We start from the raw sequence: 20498 nt of genomic DNA on the forward strand, positions 1-20498 counted from the left end.
CCCGCTTCACAAAAAAATTAAGACACTTGCAGTCTGAAAGCCTCGAAGTAGCTACATAAAGAAGCAGGAGAAAGGCTGCAATGTTGTACAGAGAAAGACAGGCTGCTATAAGTCAAGGTGAGCAGAAGTGAACACAAACAGGGTTATTTCTACAAATTGAGCAAAAAAGACTAACAAAACCCAAATGCCCAAACTCTACATGTCAGCCAATATACATAACATTACACCTCACTCCTGTGAACTGTTTACTCAGCTCCTAAGAGTCCAGTTTCCTTTCTTGAAAAACCAGTTCCAAAACCCCAAGTTCTTATTCTTTTGCATCATTTATGCAAGCCCTGCAATGCCAAGCACATTTTACACAGTACTGTATTATACTATCATAGACCTAAGAGAACCTGTAAAGTATTCCATGTATATGACGAAATAAAAATCAGAGTAGACAAGCATTCTACAGAAGAAACAGGATGAACTGGGCAATGTGGCAAACAAATACAACGAACAAGAATTGAGCACTTACTCAGACACCTTCTTCAAAATATGATGAAGTATATTCAATGAATTTGCAGGCCTGTGAAAGAAAAAAATAGTAGAAATAGTAACTTGCAATGCTTGTTAGGGTTTGAAATTCATTGCTGAAAAAACTTACTAAAAATACTCACTTAATCAATCCAAGCTTTTCTCTTAGAGTTTCTGGAGAAATCTTTTCTAGCATAATAAGCTTTGATGTAAAAGCATCAATATGTCCTGAGAAAAGAAATACAATTAATACACTAAAAAGAAAACCAAACAAATGCAAGAGCTTAATTTGCAGATCTAATAACTTTTTAAAAGGATACAAAACTGCTCTTTTGGCATAGAACTGTGAAAAGTATTTATCAATGTTGCACAATAACACAGAGTAAAATGTGCAGCTGCTTTAAGTACAGACATCTGTACCTGGACTGTCTTTCTAAACCAGGAGATGCCTGACCCCAGCAAACCTTAACATCTTGCGTGATGTGTGGGATACAGAACCTTATTCTGCCATTGCCTTAATCTCATTAGTTTGTATCTTCACAAATTCATTCGACCCTTATCACTTTGCTTCCTTACTGGACAGATCCTGAAAGCTGATCTTTTACAACAAATCTACTTTTGAGTTTAATATACTTGCTTTTCTATTCTGATGTATTGCATGACTTTCTGGGGATTCTGACCTTTGTCTCTTGATTTTTTCCACCCTTCCTCACCTGAGAAACTACAATTTACAGCTCAGGCCTTGATCATGGCAAGGTGTTAAAGACTATTTGTCTTGGACTTTGTCAGAAGCAACAATTCAAAGCTCTCCTCATCACATTTTTAAAATAAAGGCTGTCAAGGACAGTTTAGCCCACATTTCACTTGATGAGCAATACAGATCACCAGCACAGCTTGGACATGGATTTAATGACTGTACCTTGCCTTCTGGTTCTTTCTCATGCTGATGTTTTCCCCAAAATCTATTCTATTTCAGCTCCCACAAGCAGGATGAGGAAAAGGCAGCATAATAAAACACAGCCTACTCAGCGGAACTCACTGTCTTACTACAAATCTGCTCTCTTAAGAAGTGTAAATGCTTCAATTGCACAGTTAAAACTGCTAAACCAGAGCATTTCACATTCCAAGCTATCCATTACCAACAGTTTATGTGTTGTGTAAGAAGACTAAGTAATAACTCTCACTTTAACAAATTAAAAAAGATGCAGCAGGACAACTTCTGTAAACACTGTACATTTGTCACTTTTCTTGATACCAGTACTTTGTGCAAGACTAAGCGGCTAAATTTCATATTCTGCGTTGCTGACTACAAAAAGAGGCTTGAAGTCATTGTTAAAAATATAATTTAAATAAAATCTGTTTGAGGTCTGTATTCCTCATCAGTCCCTCCTCAAATCAGAGACTTCTCTACTTTTAAACTCACTGACAGCATAACTGGGAAAAAAAAATAATCACAAAATATCTATGAACTACTTCCACCTAATTTATATAACTGTATCTTAGAGTTGAGAAGTGACTGATTGAAAATACTTGACATGTAGTAAGTTACCCATACACTAAGTACTTTTTTCCAACCCATTTTTCAAATAATCTTAATTTAAAGGCCAATATTATTCCATTCATATGAAGGTAAGATATTCTTGCAGAAAGTTTTGCTTAGGCACTTAATGCAAATAAGTGAATAATGGTCAGGGCAAAATGCTCCCATTAATCAGCAAAGCTTATCACTACTTTATTTACTGCTTATATCAAGTACAAGAGCCTTACTTGGGAAGCTTGTCACAGAAATTACTGCCTTTGCAGATGCAGGATTTCCTATCTGAGTAGCAAGGTGACTTAAATCAACAACCAAGCCAGGTGCTTTGCTAGCAAGAGGAAGATGTTTATTTGATGATAGTGTCTCTGCTTTTGTGCAAATCATCAGTACCTGCTTTGAGAACATTCTAAATAAAAAATTCAACTTCATCTCCCTTCTGCAGTTGCTGCAGGAGGCCATGGTTACATGTCTGTTTTCTGCCTCAACCCCTGAGCTGGCAGTGCTGCTGAGTCACGGCTGAGCTGAGATCCTCCCTCTGTCACACACACCACCACCAGACAATTACAGGGGAAAGACCACGGTTCAAAGAACTTCTAATCCATACTCATTTGGCAATATGAAGATGGTTGAGACAGTGAATGAAGCTTTTTCAATAGCCAAAAACACCTATGCAATTTAACACTGAAGTCTGCTACATGCTCAAAACTTTAAAATTAGAGGCTTAACTGAGCAAGAATGCAAGTTGTAGTACTGTGTTAGTAAGATCATAGTTTTCAAACCATGTTGTTCCATACTTCCACACTCATACTGTGGGGTAAATTTATAAAGAGCAGTAAGTCTACGGCTTCACAAAGTGTTTGATTTAAAAAATTATTTTATTATAGAGCACAGCATTTTACTTAAAATAATTCAAATTACAGCATGATCTCAGAAGCTCTCTGCCGTCTCCTTACACTGAACACATCATTGCAATAGTCTCACTATCAGGTATCAGATTAGTGACAGGGAATGAGAGATTCACCCCATTTTAAGTTGCTCATAACACAAGGATATCATCACCCTCCGAGAACTGTCCCTGGAATTTCAGGACAAAGCTCTCTACTGCAAAGAGCCCTCTGAGTAAATCTGGACACTTGCAATATTGCATTTTTCACAGCTTCCTTTGACACACAAACTGAAAGGCAGAATTTCACAGCTACCTTGCAATATATCAAGAGCAGAAAGCCTCCCCAAGTAGAATATGGTAACAGTTTCCTATTAAAGGCTATGGTAGATGCTTTTTCTTAGAATGGGTATTTACTTCCACTTATTTTTTTTACCTACCTCTCTAAGAAACTGCACAGCAGTATCAACAATCTGCCCCGCAGGCTGGGAGTACCCATTTACTGTGCAGGACAGTGACAACCCACAGAATCCTGTGCCTCCTCAGAGCCCACGAAAGGAGAACTCCTGTGCACCCCAGGGCTTGCTTCTGGAAAGAGTGTATCCAGGAGCTGACAAACAAACATGACTGGAATAACCAGTGTTTCCCAATCCCAAGGACACTTTCTCCCAAGCACAGGAACAGAGACGTGCTGGAGGCCAGGTCAGTGCAGCCTGCCAGCCTAGGGCACTGCCCGTTCCACAGCCAGCAGGTAACTACAGGGGACACACTGAGGAAAGCTGTGCTGGAAGGGGAGAGCTCTGTGGCTCTTTAATTGGAACAATATCTGCACACCCAGCCTGCTTTCTCCTACATTCCCAAGAGCCTCCATAAAAAGGGGTGTTGGCTGGATGAGCTGTCTGCAAACTCCTGCGCAAGCCATACCTTCAATATATCCTGTAACTGATGTGAGATTAGATAGATACTCACTTCTTCACTTTGTGCACTTAGCAAACATCAGCCCTCTCTCCACAGTTCACTACTCCCTCACTCTGCTAGCCACTCTGGAAGCATTAATAAAAACTTTGATAACATTTCCTACAGGAAGCTCAACTGCAGTGCAGTTCAGTATGCTGGATATATCCTCAGTATAAATACTCAGAATACACTCAGTATAGTGGTCTGCTTGCTAAAAATAAAAAAAGAAGAAATGTTTCTGTACTGCACATTAAGATACGGTTACAAGTAGAGAAATCTGTACATAATAAGCTCTTCATGAGGATTTTTTTTATGGAATGGAAAAACCACATCAAATATTGCTTTTAAAGTTTAAAATTAGAAATACAATTTCCACTGAATAATGAGAGCAGACTACGATGCAATTGGCAAATACATTAGATTTCACATAATCCTTATAATTCTATGGTAGCTTGCATAGTTTGTATGTAAAAATTCAAAACCCGAGAAGTTAGCATTTCTAAAATAGCATTCTGATGTGAGCCAACAACAGCAAAAGTGTAATTCAGTGCACAAGTGGAAAGGTTAGGCAACCACAGGCCACAACTGCTGCCATAACAACCCTAAAACCCAGATTTGTTTCTACATGAAAGTGAGGCAGTCCCCACTGCAGAATACTCACTCACTGTATGAACAGCGCTGCCCTCACTCAGCAGCATGCACCAAGCATATTCTAAATATCAACTAACCACTTTGTTGCAAATTTTCCCTTTTAAAATCTTATAAATTACAAGATAATTGGTATCAGCAAGCTCTCCATATATTATAATGGTTGTTAAAATAATCTGGTGACATTCTTTATATGCATAATTTCAATTTCTCTACACAACATATATCCCAATAAACATAAAAACTTTCCTGACTTTGAAAATGTCATTGTACAAACACGAATACAGCATTTTCTAAAGGACATGGATACTATTTATCTAAAACCAAAGTCAGAACATCCTCATTCACCACCCAACAGAAATTTTAGACAAAGAACTTACGAAAGACGGAAGTGAAAAACAAAAATAGAAAGATAAATAAGAAAGGACATATGGAATATACCTTTAATAAATATGTATGTCTTCTGTTATTCTACACTCACACATACATGTGTCTTAAGCAAAAACTCAACACACGAACTTACCAATATAAAATAAGCATTCAGAATGCAGCATACTCTGTGTCCACAGCTGGCACACCTCACTTTCTGTAAGAACTTCAACACCGTAGTAGGCTTGGTATTCAAGTTTTGGCAACAGGAATATGGGAGTCAGCTGAAAAAGAGAAGATAAAAGAAAAAACTAGCACTCACTGTCCAAAGCCATCCACAATTTAACTATATTTTGTAGTTTATAATAACCACAGTCCTCCACCATAGCTGAAGCGACAAAGACATTTCTGAGATTTTGTTTGAAGGTTCCCATTCTGTGAAATCCACAGTACAAACTTTGGAGTACAGAGACTTTATATAGAGAAAGGTGAAATGGACACGGCAAAGAAAAAAGAAAAACAGGCCTGGGCAAGCTTTTACAAAAAATAAAATTCTGCTACTTAGTAATTTTTCCATGTGACTAAATTAATTTGAAGTTTACACTTCTGTGCTTTACTGCCCTCTGCAGCAACTTAAGAAAAAATACATGACATTTCTAATTTGCTTATTGTTAGCAGAATTGTGCCATTTATCACTCCTGTCAGAATCTCACCTGAAACCAGAACCTAATGCTTGGACTCTCATTTGAAATCAGAGGCTACCCTAACTAGAGAGGTAACCCTAACACTGTCAGTTCTCACTGACAACCCACAGTTTAAACGTCAGCAGAAATTAAAAAAAAAAAGAATAAACAAGTGCTTGTTTTCTAAATAATGAAGCAGTTATCCCCAGGCATTTATGAGCAGAGGATCAATAGCAAAGAGATGGGATTTCTTCAAAATAAGATTGTAAGCACAGATTCTTGGTAAGTAATCAGAGTTACTGATTATTTCCATTTCAACAGAGCATAAACACCCGCCTGATGTAATTCTAGGATTCTCAGAAGGGACATACCACAACAAATTTGCTGAATGATTCAGAGGACTCTTTTAAAAAATTACAAATTACTGAGAATTACAGAATAAAATTTCTTTCTCCTGATGCTGCAAGGAGTATTTCGATTACAGCTGCATTCAAACCACTTAATTCCATGAGATAAACCATTTGCTAAGAAATGCCACAGTATTTTCAAGCAGAACAAATAGAATCTCTTTTTGTATTCTCTGTTGTTCATTTTATCTCCTATTTCCCTGCTTAACTAGGCATGATAGCAAGGCTGAATCCTGCTTGAAAGTATTTATGATCATGAACATTCTCAAAGCCTTGGGTCAAACCCCTAATTACTCCTTTTAAGAATAGTTCAAAATTACATTTTTTTTTACATGAGTATCATTACCCAGGCATACTACTGTAGTAAAAAAAGGAGAATCACTCTTCCTTATCTTCTAATCAAGTAGCTTTAAAGAAATCACAAGTTATTCTTCCCTGTCTTGGTCTAGCAAATATTTACTTCCAGAAGACACACTGCAGAGTCACAATTAAAGGTACCAATTGTCTCAGTGAGAGCACAAATGCTATCAAGGACTGGGAATACCAGAAATACCAGCTGAGCACAACTGTTTTAAAAAAAAAATCAACCCAAAAAAAGCTGAAAACAGAATCTTTACCTTTTGGGCTCTTTTCTTTTTCTGGTATCGTGGCAGTGACTTGACTTTCTGCACACTGCAACGCACGAGTAACAACAGATCATCCAAACTGAAGAGCTTGTACACAACATTGCCTTCCTCAGGTGCTTGATACTCTGAAGGGTCTTCTTCAAGCAGCTGAAGTTCACTTGGCAGCTTTCCTACAGAAAATAAAAAACTCAGAAAATGGCAAGCTTGGACATTCTTTACCATGAAGCTGATTAGCTTTTTTCCCTTGCAGTAGGTTTTTATGTTCGGGTGTTTTGTTTAGGGTTGTTTTTTTTTACTGTAGGATGTCTTTCATTTCCTTTGATTCTGGGGTGAAAACTACTTCATTAGGCACAAAAAAGTCACTTACATATTAAAAAAAAAATTAAAAATAATTACATTTGGAAAACGTTCACTCTAGTAAATAATCCCACATCATTCAATTTCTCACACAAATAGAGAGAACTCCAAATGTGAGACTCCATTCTTGTATAAATGTCGTTCAAAAGCTGCTTTTTAAGCTGCAGTCACTACACACAAAGGAGAGAAAACTTTTATTTACAATGAATGCAGACATGCAAAGAGGTTTCTCAGCTTGCTATAGAACTTTCAAATTGTAGAATTATGCTTTCTATCCTTACACAGTCACTTTTCACCATGCTGGCAACACTGGTTTCACAACCTCTATTAAAAAAAATCTATTATAAAACATCTGAATTCTATACTCTAACAGAGAGAGAAATAAAGTACCATGCCTCTCAGCCTTTCAGACTGAGGGAGGAGACATGGTCTTAGTGATTACTAAAATTCAGTTAAACAAATAAAAATGTAGGAAGTGAAAACACGTCAACTAAAACTGAATTAGTTGTGTTAACCTACAGATTAAGAAGATCCTACATGATCAAATGCACACCTACTCAGAAAATACCAAACATGTTTTCCCACCAAAAAGCATGGATTTGTTGGAATTAAATATTTGAGAACAGTATCTGCCCTGACACCACCTGTCTGGTTTCCTGCATATTTACCTAACACAATTAAGTGTTTCTAACTTCAGTTGGACAGAGCTGAGAAGCAACTTGCGCATGTGAGGAAAACCTCCAAGTCCACGGTCCCCAGGATCTTCAAGACTTGCAGTTCTGGGTTAAGGTCCAGGTGTAGAACAGATTCAATACCCAGCTAACTGAAAACTTGGAGAGTTGGCTTGTAGTGAATCCTCATTTGCCTTCAGGGACAGAGTGCTGGGAGTTAAGCAACAGCAACTGAACCAGAGGGCTCAAAACTTAAGACACACAAATTTCAATTTTTTTCCAGTTTTTAATGGTATCATTTGGTTAATTTTAATTCTACAAAAAAAAAAAAAATTCTATTTTTGATTGACAAACTACTTTTGCAGAACAGACTACACAAATACTTGAATTTCCATTCAAATAAACCATTCTGTAGTGGAATGGGTTATTTTCCTTGCTTAAAAACCTTGTGTATAAGAATTTTTTGTTTCTCTACAGTAAAACAGTATTTCACATTCACCTCTGTGGACAAACAGCTCCCAAAATGCTCCCTTCTGTGTGCAAGACAGTAATCCTCACACAGAGGAGGTACTGGTAACCTAAGTCACATCTCTAAATAAACGTAACAGATGCACTACTGCCACATTCTTCAGATAAAGTGTTTTCTGTTAAATTTCCCTCCTTACCCAATGACCACACTTACTCTTTTGCACTCCCTCAAAAAGCCAAGTCCAGGTATTTCTAGAGGAGCTGGCAGGATTGGAGGCTGGGGCTGGCACAGTTTCTGTGCTGGAGGTCACCGATGTTTTTGGAGACTGAGGCACCTGGGCTGGCAGAGCATTAGAATTATCACAGCTCACCACTGGCTCCTGAGCTTTTTGGGAATGGGACTTGAGAAGTTCAGTTTGCATTTTCAAAATTTGCCCGACAGGATCTAATTCTTTGGATAACTTTCTTGGAGGTTTCTTGGAGGCTTTTTTCCCCTGATCCATGGTATCTGAGCAGTCAGTGATGCTTGCTAAAGGACTCTGGGTAGGGGAAGGACATCTGGCAGTCTCTGCTGATGTACAAGAAGCAGCGGTTGGTACAGCTGGTTTGCAACAAGCAGTGGTTCCACATTCTGTATCAATTATCAAACGCTCTTCATCTGTGTCACTACTGCATAAAGAAGTGCAAATCTCTTTCTTCTGTGCAGCATCAGGCTCCTTCTCAGAACTCAGAGCAATAGACAGAGGATTTAATTTTGTTTCATTGTCCAACACTTCCTTGCTCATGACACGTTGTGCTTTGTTCAGTCCTACCTCCACTGACTGAAAGCTTTTACAAGGTGAATTTTCTTGAGGGCTGAAGCATGGAATGCCATCTAATGATGGAAGCTGCACACTGGCACATGCAGAACCTTCTTGCTCAGAAAGGGTGTTTTTCTCTTCTTCATCTCCACTGTTTATGGCAGATGAATCTTTCACCCCCATTTTCAGGCCATAAGATAAAATTTTAGCAGTGTTATTAACTGCAGGAAAAGTACTTTCCATTTTAGAAGTTGTTGAGAGCTTGGTAGCTGCTCCAAAAGTTTCAAGCTCTGTAACATCATCATCGAAGTCCATCCCTGTGTCATCTGGAAGAGGAACTGTCCTGCACTGGTAGGTATCAGAACACACCTTAACACAGGGATGAGAAAGTAATAACATTAAAAAACCCCAAAACAAACCAAGAAGACATTGCTAAATTAAAAACACAAAAAATGTTCTACCATCGATATCTGACTGTTAGGAGCAGCAATTGAAAAACAATTTTTCTTGTTTAACTTGGAATATCTTGGGGTCCTATGAGTTGAAAGGCCTTTCCACAGAGAAAAAGTTCACAGAACTTTCTCCACTGAAGCAAACTCATCAAAATACATTTTATTGAAGTAAACATTAAAGCGGAGATGCCCATGTAGAAGCATTTAAAGGAACTAGACAGACATTTTCTAACAGGGTCTGTAACTCAGCAATAGAAAAACCACCAACAGAAAACCTAAATTTTCCTTTATTATCACACAAAAAAGCAGCTTAGGAATTTTAACACAAGTTTTTGGTTTTGTCTGTTTTTAAGAACAGATGAACCTACATACATCCCACTGAAACAGGTTGTCCTCAGCTGGTTTGTCCATCGATATGTCAGAAATCGAAACATAAGATGTTTTAGTTGCTAGGAAATCCATTGGAATTTCATGGAAGATTTGATTCCTCTCTCTTACTGTCATTTCTTTTCTCAGCAGAGGTGAATCAACATAAACCACTTTAGCTGGTTTGCTACCTTTTCAAGAATGAAAAGAGATTGAGTACATATTAAATGAAAGGAAGAAAGACTGTTGTGTAATTTAAATACTAAATCTTTCAACTTCCAATTACAGTCAAATCCATTGCACATTCACACCAGAAGAAATGAAAAATGATCCTCTCATTCATCAGCAACAGAAAATAAAAAGTATGTCCAGATACAGTGTGAATTATTATGATCCTGCAGCAGCAATACACACCACATTAATAGCTGAACATATTTCAAATGCAGTTCTAAGTAGAGAATTTGTAAAATAAGAACTGAGGATTCATCACTTCCTATACAGCATCATATCACCAAATGTATCCTGTTTTCCAAAAAGATCTTTTTTCATGCTTGTTTCAAAGTCAATTCTTTTTTTTTAAGTCTCATTGCCCAAGTGATGGCTGCAGCTTATTTCTCTTCTAATCAATAACTCTGTCTGGGCTCTACTGCCCCACTCCTCCTTTGTTTACCCCTTAACACACTTACATATGAATCACCCAAAAATAAAAGGAATACCATGCCCATCACAATAGAGAAAGCCAAGGCACATGGTGAACACAGTCTCCCTGTTTTAGGAAAAAAAGTAAATTAAAGCAAGGGGTTGGTTACAGGGAAAAGTGGAAAAGGAAAGCACAGAGAAACCCTTCAAGAACTATTGTGTATTTCTAACACAACCTGAACGACCTTTAGGTGCTAATTTTGGATCCAAAAATTAAGTTTAAAATCTGTAATGTTGGTACAAAAGGATTCAGGCATTATCTTTACTGATAAAGTAATTTAATTTCGTGTAGGAAAGTGAAAATTTGCAAATTTTGCAGGTATTTGATAGCTTATTTACTATCTGTAAGTCTGCTACAGAAATCTGTCTGCTACAGAAAGCACTCAAGGACATTCCAACACAACAAACATCATAAATACTTGAATAAACTGTACTGTGGTTAAAAAAAAAAAAAGTAAGGGAGGAAATCTATATTCAGATTACTGAAGGAGTGCTTGACAACTAAAGTAAAGCACTCAGACGAATTCTTCAGTTTATTAAAACATTTTCTGTTGCAATTGAAAAAATTATCTTCATGGACATTCATTCCTTATTTACTATTCTATGATGTAAATAGATCTTTTTAATTCCAGAAAATGTTTGCTCTTTGCTTTTTCATAAAATTTCAGAACTTCTCTGCTTTTTAGTTTACTGAAATCAGTTCACTTGTTAATTTTAACAGCTTCATGCAACTTTTTTCTTTCCACGGAGCACAACTTAGGAGTTTTGAAAAGCAAAACCAGATTTAACTGTTTTTTTGTTTTAGTTTTTTTCCCCAGGTGGAAAATAGTTGAATGTCCAAATTCAGTGTTTATGGTGATAGCTGCAGAGGTTGTTCCTATTCCCAATAACAAGGTAGAAAAAGTGACTCTGGATCAGCTTTCCAGCTTTTCTGGACAACCCCTCCATAGTTTTATAACAAAACCCCACCATACCTGCAACAGTGATCATTTTAACACGAACTGGAATTTCCCACTGCTCCTTGTAGTTTAGTCCATGATTATTCAGTAAAGTAAATAATGATTGATTACTTAAAACAACTTGAGGACAGTATTTCAAAGCAAGTTTTTCTGCATTTGAATCTGAACTAATATCCTAAAGAGGAAAAAAAAAAGTTATTTCTTTCAAAGTTCTTTTTTTAAGAAATACACTCAAATTTAAATTTACAAGAAGAACTCCGAACCCAATCAAAAATGGATCTATACAACCCTTACTCCCCCAAAAGTCCAAATACTACCACAGTGCCAGGACTCGAAATGAAAAAGCAAAGTCCTCTGAAGGTTTTCAGCTGCATCTTATACATTCACATTGCAGCATGAGAAAATATGTCTTTTTAACTTGTATTTTCAGTTAATTTGTATACCTTTGAATTACTAGGTTGAATAGGAATTTAGATAATCATGAAATATGGGAGTACACTGAAGCAAAGAAAAACCTCCAAACCAGATTAACTCACAATTACATATTACAGACCTTCTTATGAGTTCAGTAACAGCACAAAATAGACATCTAATATTGAAGTATGGTTAAAATTGCACAGTTGTTTCAATACCAGTTACATATGAATAACCTTAAAACAAATATAAAACCATCAAGAATACAAATTCAAAATTGAAATGATACAATTGTTAAATATTACAAGTACACATTTCCATGAAGGAAGGAGGCTGGCAATGCTCATGAGGTTGAAGAATATCATCAGGGACTAAGAAGATAATGGGAGCCCAGGAGCACTGAGGACCATGAGAGAAGTAAGAAAAAACCAGCAATGTTCTTTCTTCTGCCACCTGAGACACCATCAGAAGTGCTCTGTTTATAGCTCTAACATCTCTTGAGGCTTATAACCTTCTCCTGCATCACCTCTGCTCCTTTCTTCAGCAAATGTCTTTGAAATTACAGTGCTTCTGTTGAAAGTTTGGGTTTTGATATGTGAAAAAACTCCTTAAATTAGCTGATAAAAAATTATCTGGAATAAACAGACAAAAACCTCAGTTCTACAGAACGAACACTCCCTGATTTTCACAGTGGAAGAACACAAACAGAAATACCAGCTATTTAATGGTGCAATGCAATCTAAAAACTGTTCAACATGTAAAAAGGATCAGATTGCACTCTGTACAAAATATGCCTTAAAGATGACAATAAAAGGTTACTTACATTATGCATAACATGAGCCTTTTTTTCTGGGGTTATAATAGACGTAACAGTGCTATAATCTGTGGGCAGCTGAACAGGCATGGAAGGGAAATCTGTTTTACCATGTCTTGCTGTACCCTTGGGGAAATCAAACAGTGTCAGAAAACAGCTTTCACAGCACTTCTTACGAGGAAAAATATTAGGAACGTACAAAAGTGCATTATAAAGTTATGTGAAAGAAGAAAACATACTATTAATGTAATCATTTTATTGGCAAACATCTGGTGAAAAGGGTTAACAGCCTTACTACCAAAATAATTTTATTTAAGTTTTAATTAATAATTTAAATTATAACCCCTAACTCAAGAACTGAATAATAGTTGCAAAAATCCTAATCCTTGCATGACACAATCCCAATGTAATTCTACTTATTTTAAAAAACCCACAAACCCATTATGTATACATAAGGTGCTACCATTGCAAGAAGACTTTTTTCCAGCCTAAAGGTCAGCTGTGTATGAAACTTTCCTCCCATGATACTCATGATCTCCTGGAGGGTGTAAAACTCTGGGTACTTCTGCACATGTCCAATACACGCACGCAGCAATTCCTACCACAAAAAGAAAAATAATTTATGCATTTGTATCTTTCATAAGAATGTAATTTTGAAAAGTTTTTTCTGCAATTGCAAGTTTAATTTAAAAACTTGCAGATACCAGTAGAGATCTTTAATACTCTTACAGTCGCTGGTCTGAGAACTGCAATATATTCCAGATTCTCCTCAGCCCTTCATATGCAAGGCTGACAATGTATGCACACAGCTCAGACCAATCATTAAAAACATACAGCTGAGTACAGCTTGAACTGTGTTAAACCAGGTAATTATTTTCTTTTTAGCTTATTTATTGTGGCTTTTAGAGGAACCAGTATTTTTTTGTGTTACTACCCAGTTTACACTAGGCCTAGGCAGAAGTCACAAAGGTAAAGGCATAGGATGATTCCATTTGCCTTGAAACTCGCTATCATGTCAACTTGACATAATTTTTTTGATACCTGAATTAGGCATTTAGGATATTTAGTTTTTATTTAGTCACTAGAATGAGTTATTTCTGCAAGTATTGGTTAAAAGAAAATATGGGCCTCAATTTCATTTTTAAGTCAGGGTATTAACAATAAATAGGACTTGAAGTCTGGAGACACATTTTGTGACCAGATGACAAGATATAAAATTGCAAAGCCGATCCCAATATTTAGGGGGAAAAAACCCAAAAGCTGTTTGTCTTCACATGTGCCCAAACTCTGTGTTAACCCCCTAATGGGAAAGTTCGGAAAAAATTCCAGATTTTAGGTTCATTAAAATGTGCTCTAAACCCAAGAATGATACACGAAGTTGCATTCATGTTTGATCTCAGAATCATCAAAGTGGATATTTAACACAGCATGAACTTGCAGAGGGTTATGATTAAAGTGTGAGTAATCCCTAATTACAATGACTTTAGAACACGCTACTAAGCCTTCCTGTGGAGGAAAGCTTAACATTCTGTCCAGCACCGTGTATCTAGGAGCAACTTGTTAATGGAAATGCACACTTGAAACGCAGCTTCTCCCATCCCAAATACAAGGAAATTATTTATTTATTTGATGAATAAATATTTTTGCAGTATTATAAGCAGTGATTTCCCTTCTATTACATCTTTTTGGCTCCAACGAACCACGGGCCAAGCCACAACACGCAGCGCAAGAGAAATGGCCACTTCCCCATCTCATCCCAATATAAAATCAGGAGAAGGTCAGGAAACATCACATCCCATGAACAGTTCTATGTATCTTAATCATGATTCCAAGACAATTTTTTAAGAAGGGCTGGAATTAAGCATGCCATTGGTAATTACCTCAGTATAACGTAGTGCATCTTCAGAGATGGCATCATAATCTTGGGCACAGTTTTTTGCAGCGTTTTGGGCAAATTTCATAAATTCTGCAATTTCATTGTTTACTACTTCTTTCATTTGCTGGGGGAAGGAAAAATCTATTTTTAACACAAAACAGAGTCCTCTATGCTAGATATCTAACCAGCAAAATTTCCAGAGAGACAGTACAAGTAATGAAATGAGGGATGGAATAGACTCCACTTGCTGCTCAATTTGGCAAATGTTCAGTTTCAATTAAGTAAAAAAAAATTTTGCAAGGCCCATTTCCTTAAAAAAAATCCCAAACCAACAAAACACTATCCCCAGAAATGAGCAAGTTTCTTTTGATGCGGTGATTTATAAACAGAAAGGTTACAAGACACGGCTGATGAAGTTTACACGGCCAAGTCACAGTTATCTAAGTTCAGATTTCGTGAGAAATTATAACCTAAGTAACAACAACATAGTAGTTACTGATGTGCCTGGAAATTATAATTCCATTGTTACAGCATAAAACAAAGAAATTAGCATTAATAAGGAAGCATGGGAAACCAAATGCAATGGCTCAAAACAATTTGCTGATTAATTACATTTTACAGGACTCAACTAAAATGATTCTCCCACCTAACATGAAGCTGGCCTATATAAATGCATTGCTGAGACTCACAGCAGGGATGAACTCAGCCTTTCTCCTGTGTGAGCACAGCAGGGCAGCACACAGGGCCCTCCCATGCTAATGAACAAAGCTCCCACAGCTGGCAAAGATCACATCAAAATGTATCCACAGCCTAACACTACCTAAAGACTGCTACATGCCAGTACAAAATGCTAAAATCACAGCAAGGACAACTTTTAACTTCCTCCTCAGAAAAAAAAGGGGTTTTTTGGGGGGTGGGGGGCTGTTTAATCAGTTGTCAAAGATCTACACTTACCCTCAGTTGTTTAGATCACTTAAAAAAACCCCAACAAAACAAAAAAGCCACAAAACCCCAATTTCAATGAAATAACCAAATACACTTTTTATTTCTATTAAAAATATTAAAATATTGTCATCCTGAATACTTCCAACCTTTACTACCTTTCGTAATACCATGAATTCTATGACTAATTATGACAAATTGAACTGAAAATGGATTTTCCCCTTTTCCTTTACTCTTTGTAAGAAAAGAAAATGTGTGACTCCCTTTGTGGTGTTCATATGTACGTATCTTACCATATATGTGAAAAATTCCCTTTGACTTGCTGCATTAACCTGGAAATGGTTTCTTTTTTTTGAGAACTTAGTCATCAGATACAAGTATGTTTTCTGCTCCTTCTCAGACAAACAAGAGGTAAATGGATAGGGGAATCTGGGTTCTGGAAGAGGATGATCATTAGCTGGGCTTTTTTCCACCTCAAATGAATCTGGAGCCTGCATGCTACAAGTCTGTCTGTTTTCTGAAGAGTTTGTCAATGCCTCCACATTTTTCTTTGCCTCTCTGAAAGAAAAGTAACAAATTAACAAATTTGCAGTTTTCACATAAATACTAGTATTAGTCAGAAACAATAAAGGCAGCTGTGCAAGCCTAAACTGCACTGAGAGGCACTGCTATTCCAATTCTTATCTGTGCCACTGGACTGTTCTCATTCTGAAAATTCACCTACAAACTAACCCTTAGTGCCACCAGCAGGTCTGCAACTGGTTTAAAAGCAAACAAACAAAAAAAGGTAGGGTTTTCTTTTTTTAAAAAAACAAAACGGTGTTAACATGAATATGAAACAGATTTTGTTCTGGAAACACACATTCTTAATGAAAAGATAAAGAATCTCCACATTTCAGTCACCGATGACCACTGATCAGAAACTGTCTGCACTCAGAAAGGTCAGACTTGTAAGTCAGTTCTGATAGTGAAGGAGAAAGACTTAACTAGGAAGAGCCTTTCTTTCATTGCAGAAGAAGGAAATTAAAACTACTTCATTGTAACAATAGAAATTCCAGATTTCAATGAAGATATTCTTACAGAGTACACAAATCAAGCATTTTATTTTCTACTCTAAACAATGCTGGAAGCAGTCACCACAAATAGTAGTAGGCTAGGGCAAGGGGCATGGCTGTTCTGACAACAAAGAAGGAACATTAAGGCTGGTTCTTAAAACAACTCCAGTATACAAAGGCCAACCGGCTTAGCCCTGGTCTATTTAAAATAATTGTACTTAAGAGAAAAAATATTTAAGGCTAACAAAATGAACATTAACTGCTGATCTTGGAAAAAGCATATTTTTAAGATACTATTTCAGCAGCAGAAAACATCTCAAGTGTCACTCAAACCCAGCAGTATCACATCCACAGTTCTTAATAACACTTCACAGCTGTCTCTCTAAATATGAGAATGTGTCCATCCTTGTGGCACAAACTGGCAAATTTAATTAAGCTGTAGCAGCAACAAGATGCTGACTCAGATATGCCAATGTAAGAACATCAAGAAATTCTAGCAGCTTAAATTGGCTATATTCAGCACTGAATGAAATGGCAGCACATCAAGATCATTTCAGTATGCAGTGCTGTCACAGTCTTCATCGGGGTGCAAACCAAAATAATCTGACAGAGCCTTTCTCTCCATATTTACAGCATTATACTTTATTTGAGCTGACGGCTTAAATTTTACCCCTTCGTTTTATCAGCAACCTGCCTTCACAGCTTCTACACCAAGAGAACATACACTTTAGTAAATATCTATGAGAAATCCCCCCAAACTGGCTAATTTCCTCCAGCTTTTACTTTCACACTTGCTCCAACAGGTTTAATTTCCCTTCCTCTTGACTCTGTCCACACAGCCCAGTTCCATCAATTTCTGATTTTTTCCAGTTGCAACCTCTCTGGCTTCTTCTGGCTGTAAAACCACTCGAACCACACACAGCTGACCACAATCCCACTCTTTCGAGTGTCCACTCCAGAAACTCTTCTAAGGAAGAATCCTACAGTAGTATCAGGTGCACTAGTAACAAGCTCATACCTTGCCAATTCAAGGGAAGTTGCTCCAATAGAGATTAACCAGAACAGCCTTCTCTAGCTAAAGATGTAGGATGAAGTCATGTGATGTAACATCCCTGTGATGTATCCCCCTCAAATGCACATTCTCATTGTCAGTTCATAAAAACACAGTAATTCCCCTTTTGAACAAACTATTTCCCCACGTGCTAAATTCCCCACTTACATGGTTTCCCATCCACATTCCTTACAGTGTGAAGGTTCATGCACCAGGAGTCATGTTCACCTTCCTATCAGCTTAATAACTTCTTAAGCCAAGAGTCTAAATACAGCCCTCCAAATGCTGAAATTCAGCATGAGACACACTTCTCACTATGTGAAATAAATGTTATTCTACTTCCTCAACTTAAGAAAATATAAAAAGGACATCAAAACTACACTAACAACACAACCTGTACCACCTGGGTTCACAGTTTCATTTCCCAGTCTTCAGCTGGCGTACTATACAGTTTCTTCATTACTCAAGGAATTAATTACATTTCCACTGCACTCAAGACACTGGTGCTTTATGCAAACAGTGTTGGCTACTCCCAAAAGGTAAAAGTAAAAGTAAAAGGATTTCAAAGCACAGTACTGTTGACCTTCTAAAGCTTGAGAAGATCTGGATGGACAGATAGCCGTGAATTTCTGAACAAAACAAGGGCTGGTTCATGGGTTACAGGACCCTTACCCTGACCAGTTAAGAGTGTGGGTGAAACTTCATCCCTCTTTGGGATGTAAGAGAAAGCAAAAAACAAGTACTACTCCCAAAAAACCAATAACCCAACCTCTATCCCCAAACACCCTCCCATAAGACACAAAATAATGAAGGACTCAACCTAGACTCCAGCTTTGTGAGGTTTCACAACAGATAAAGCACAGGGTAACAGCTGGCCCAAGGAGTCAGTAACAAATCCTTGTGTGCCAGACACCATGCAGTTTTCCCCAAAACAGTATGGGTATGCATCCACAGGATTATAACAAAAAGCACAAAATGATAACATAACATAATATACCTGTTTGATAAATGCCAGAGTTCAGAGAGGCTTGGAGACAAGGAATATTTTTCATAAAGTTCATGGGAGAAAAATACTTCTTGGCCATTTTTTGGTGTAATATCCCTAATAAAAAAAAATATAAAATAAGTATATTGCAAAACAAACCAAAAAATTAAAGGCCACATCTGCCCCTGAGAAAAAAAACCCAGAATTCATTTATATTAAAAAAAGAGGCTACCTACACAGTGGTTCCAGATTTCCTCTTTATGGAAATTAGCTATGTAAGAAATCCTTATGTTTTTCAACAGTAAAATATATATTCTTCACAGTACAAAAGAAGAATTTCATTAATACAAGATATCAATTCTAAATATGGTGAGAGAAATTCTGATGAGTTTCACATGGTCAATTATCAAAAACAAACTTTGGGTTGAAATTGCTGGAACTTTTGAGAAAAATAGAGCGGTTTTAATTTTTCAGAAAAGAATTGTTCTTCTCTTCTATGCTGATCTGACCTTCTATACTATCTTCTCTTTTTTTTTAAACATAGCCCTTCCAGTGTACAGGGTTTATAAAATCCCAACCTCCCTAAGCTACTGTGAAAGGTACGAACAAAGATTTTATTTACGTCTTACCTCACAAACTAATTCTAACCCACCTCGCCTCTCTAGGGTTAAAGAGCCGAATTACGTATTTGCAGGGCTTTTCGTATTAGAAACACGATCAACATCCCGGCCCTAAGTCCACACCGTGGATTTACAGGACCTCACAGCCCCACAGCTGGGAACACACCCACGCACCGCCCAGCGCTCCCCCACAGAACGCTCGCACTCCAGCCGCCTCCACGGCGGGAGGGAATAGCGCACGCGCCCTCGGGGCGGCACCCGGCGGGGCGGGAACCCAGCCCGCCCCCCTCCCCCCGGGCCGCGGCGCGTTTTGCTCCCGGCGGGACAGCGCGGAGCCGTGTCCACCGCCCGCGCCTCAGGCACGCCCGGTCGGGCCGCTCGGGAGAGGAGAACCCGCTCACCATGTCAGCTGCGGCCCTGCGGCCGCCATCTTAACAGAGCCCCCAGGGCAGCGGCTTCGCGGTTCCTCGTCTCACCGGCGTGCAAGGCCGCCTCAGGGCACTGGCCAATCAGCGCCTGGCGCTGGATCACGTGTGCTAAACCAGCTAATGGAGACGCGGACTCGAGCAGCGCCTCAGGGTGTGGCCGCCATTTTGTGGTGGGCGGGGCGGATGATGGCGCGGAGCCGAACTGCGCGGGGAGATGTGCTCCGCGTTCACGAGGGGGCCGAGGCGGAGCCTGGGTAGGAGGTGGATATCCCGGGCAGCACATCCCGCCCCTTCCCGGCTGTTCAGAGGTGGGACCCAGGGTAGGGGGTGGATGTCCCGGGTGGCTCCTCCCGGCTCTGGCTGTGTAGAGGTGGGCCTTGTGTAAGGTGGGCGCCCCGGGCCACTCGTCTCGCCTCGGGTGTGCAGAGGTGGGGTCTGACACTGACAGTGAGGGGTTGGAGCTGCGTGTGAGGGCTGAGATGCCCAAGGAGGCTGCTGCGTTCATCAGCTTCCTTCCTCTCCTGGGCGTTCAGTTTCCCTGGCTCACTTCTCATGAGCAGAGCCGCAAAGCCTTTTTTACTGATGGGCAGGCTTTCCCGTGTGGTAAGATGTGGAATTCGGGTATTCTCAGAACCCATAGGTCTGGGTGATGGAAGTTCATTTTCTTGTGGTGTTACAAGAAAAGGTGATGCCCGTCACTGCTCTAAAGATGGGGCAAATGATGAGGGCAGAGTGTGTGCTTGGTGTCCTATGATTAAAACTGGGGACTATTACACAAATACATGAAAACACAGAGATGATTCAGAATGATTTCCAAACCCCCCAAGGGAGTCTTCAGCTTGCTTGCAGATCAATTTTAAGGTCACTGATTTTAATTCTGCCCTCTTGATTTATCTTAGAGAAGCAGAAAGGTTT

The 20498-nt window shown here is 38.6% G+C and overlaps 1 protein-coding gene across 1 annotated transcript in view; it reads right to left on the bottom strand.

The window, feature by feature from the left end:
• LOC309578286 (annexin A2) overlaps positions 1-19621 on the bottom strand; it is a 60062-nt gene extending 40441 nt beyond the window's left edge. Inside the window, exons 1-13 of the mRNA XM_082290775.1 lie at positions 19557-19621; positions 18548-18652; positions 15738-16002; positions 14507-14626; positions 13090-13224; positions 12636-12752; positions 11414-11573; positions 9747-9931; positions 8337-9291; positions 6618-6796; positions 5065-5194; positions 660-744; positions 518-568 (exon numbers count right to left, since the gene is read on the bottom strand). Coding sequence (XP_082146901.1) covers positions 518-568; positions 660-744; positions 5065-5194; positions 6618-6796; positions 8337-9291; positions 9747-9931; positions 11414-11573; positions 12636-12752; positions 13090-13224; positions 14507-14626; positions 15738-16002; positions 18548-18652; positions 19557-19585 — 2516 coding nt within the window. The 5' untranslated portion in view covers positions 19586-19621. The remainder of the gene's footprint in view (positions 1-517; positions 569-659; positions 745-5064; positions 5195-6617; positions 6797-8336; positions 9292-9746; positions 9932-11413; positions 11574-12635; positions 12753-13089; positions 13225-14506; positions 14627-15737; positions 16003-18547; positions 18653-19556) is intronic.
• Positions 19622-20498: the final 877 nt, after the last annotated feature.

The sequence above is a fragment of the Coloeus monedula genome (genome assembly GCF_965178545.1).
Source record: "Coloeus monedula genome assembly, chromosome: 14".
NCBI classification, from domain to species: domain Eukaryota; kingdom Metazoa; phylum Chordata; class Aves; order Passeriformes; family Corvidae; genus Coloeus; species Coloeus monedula.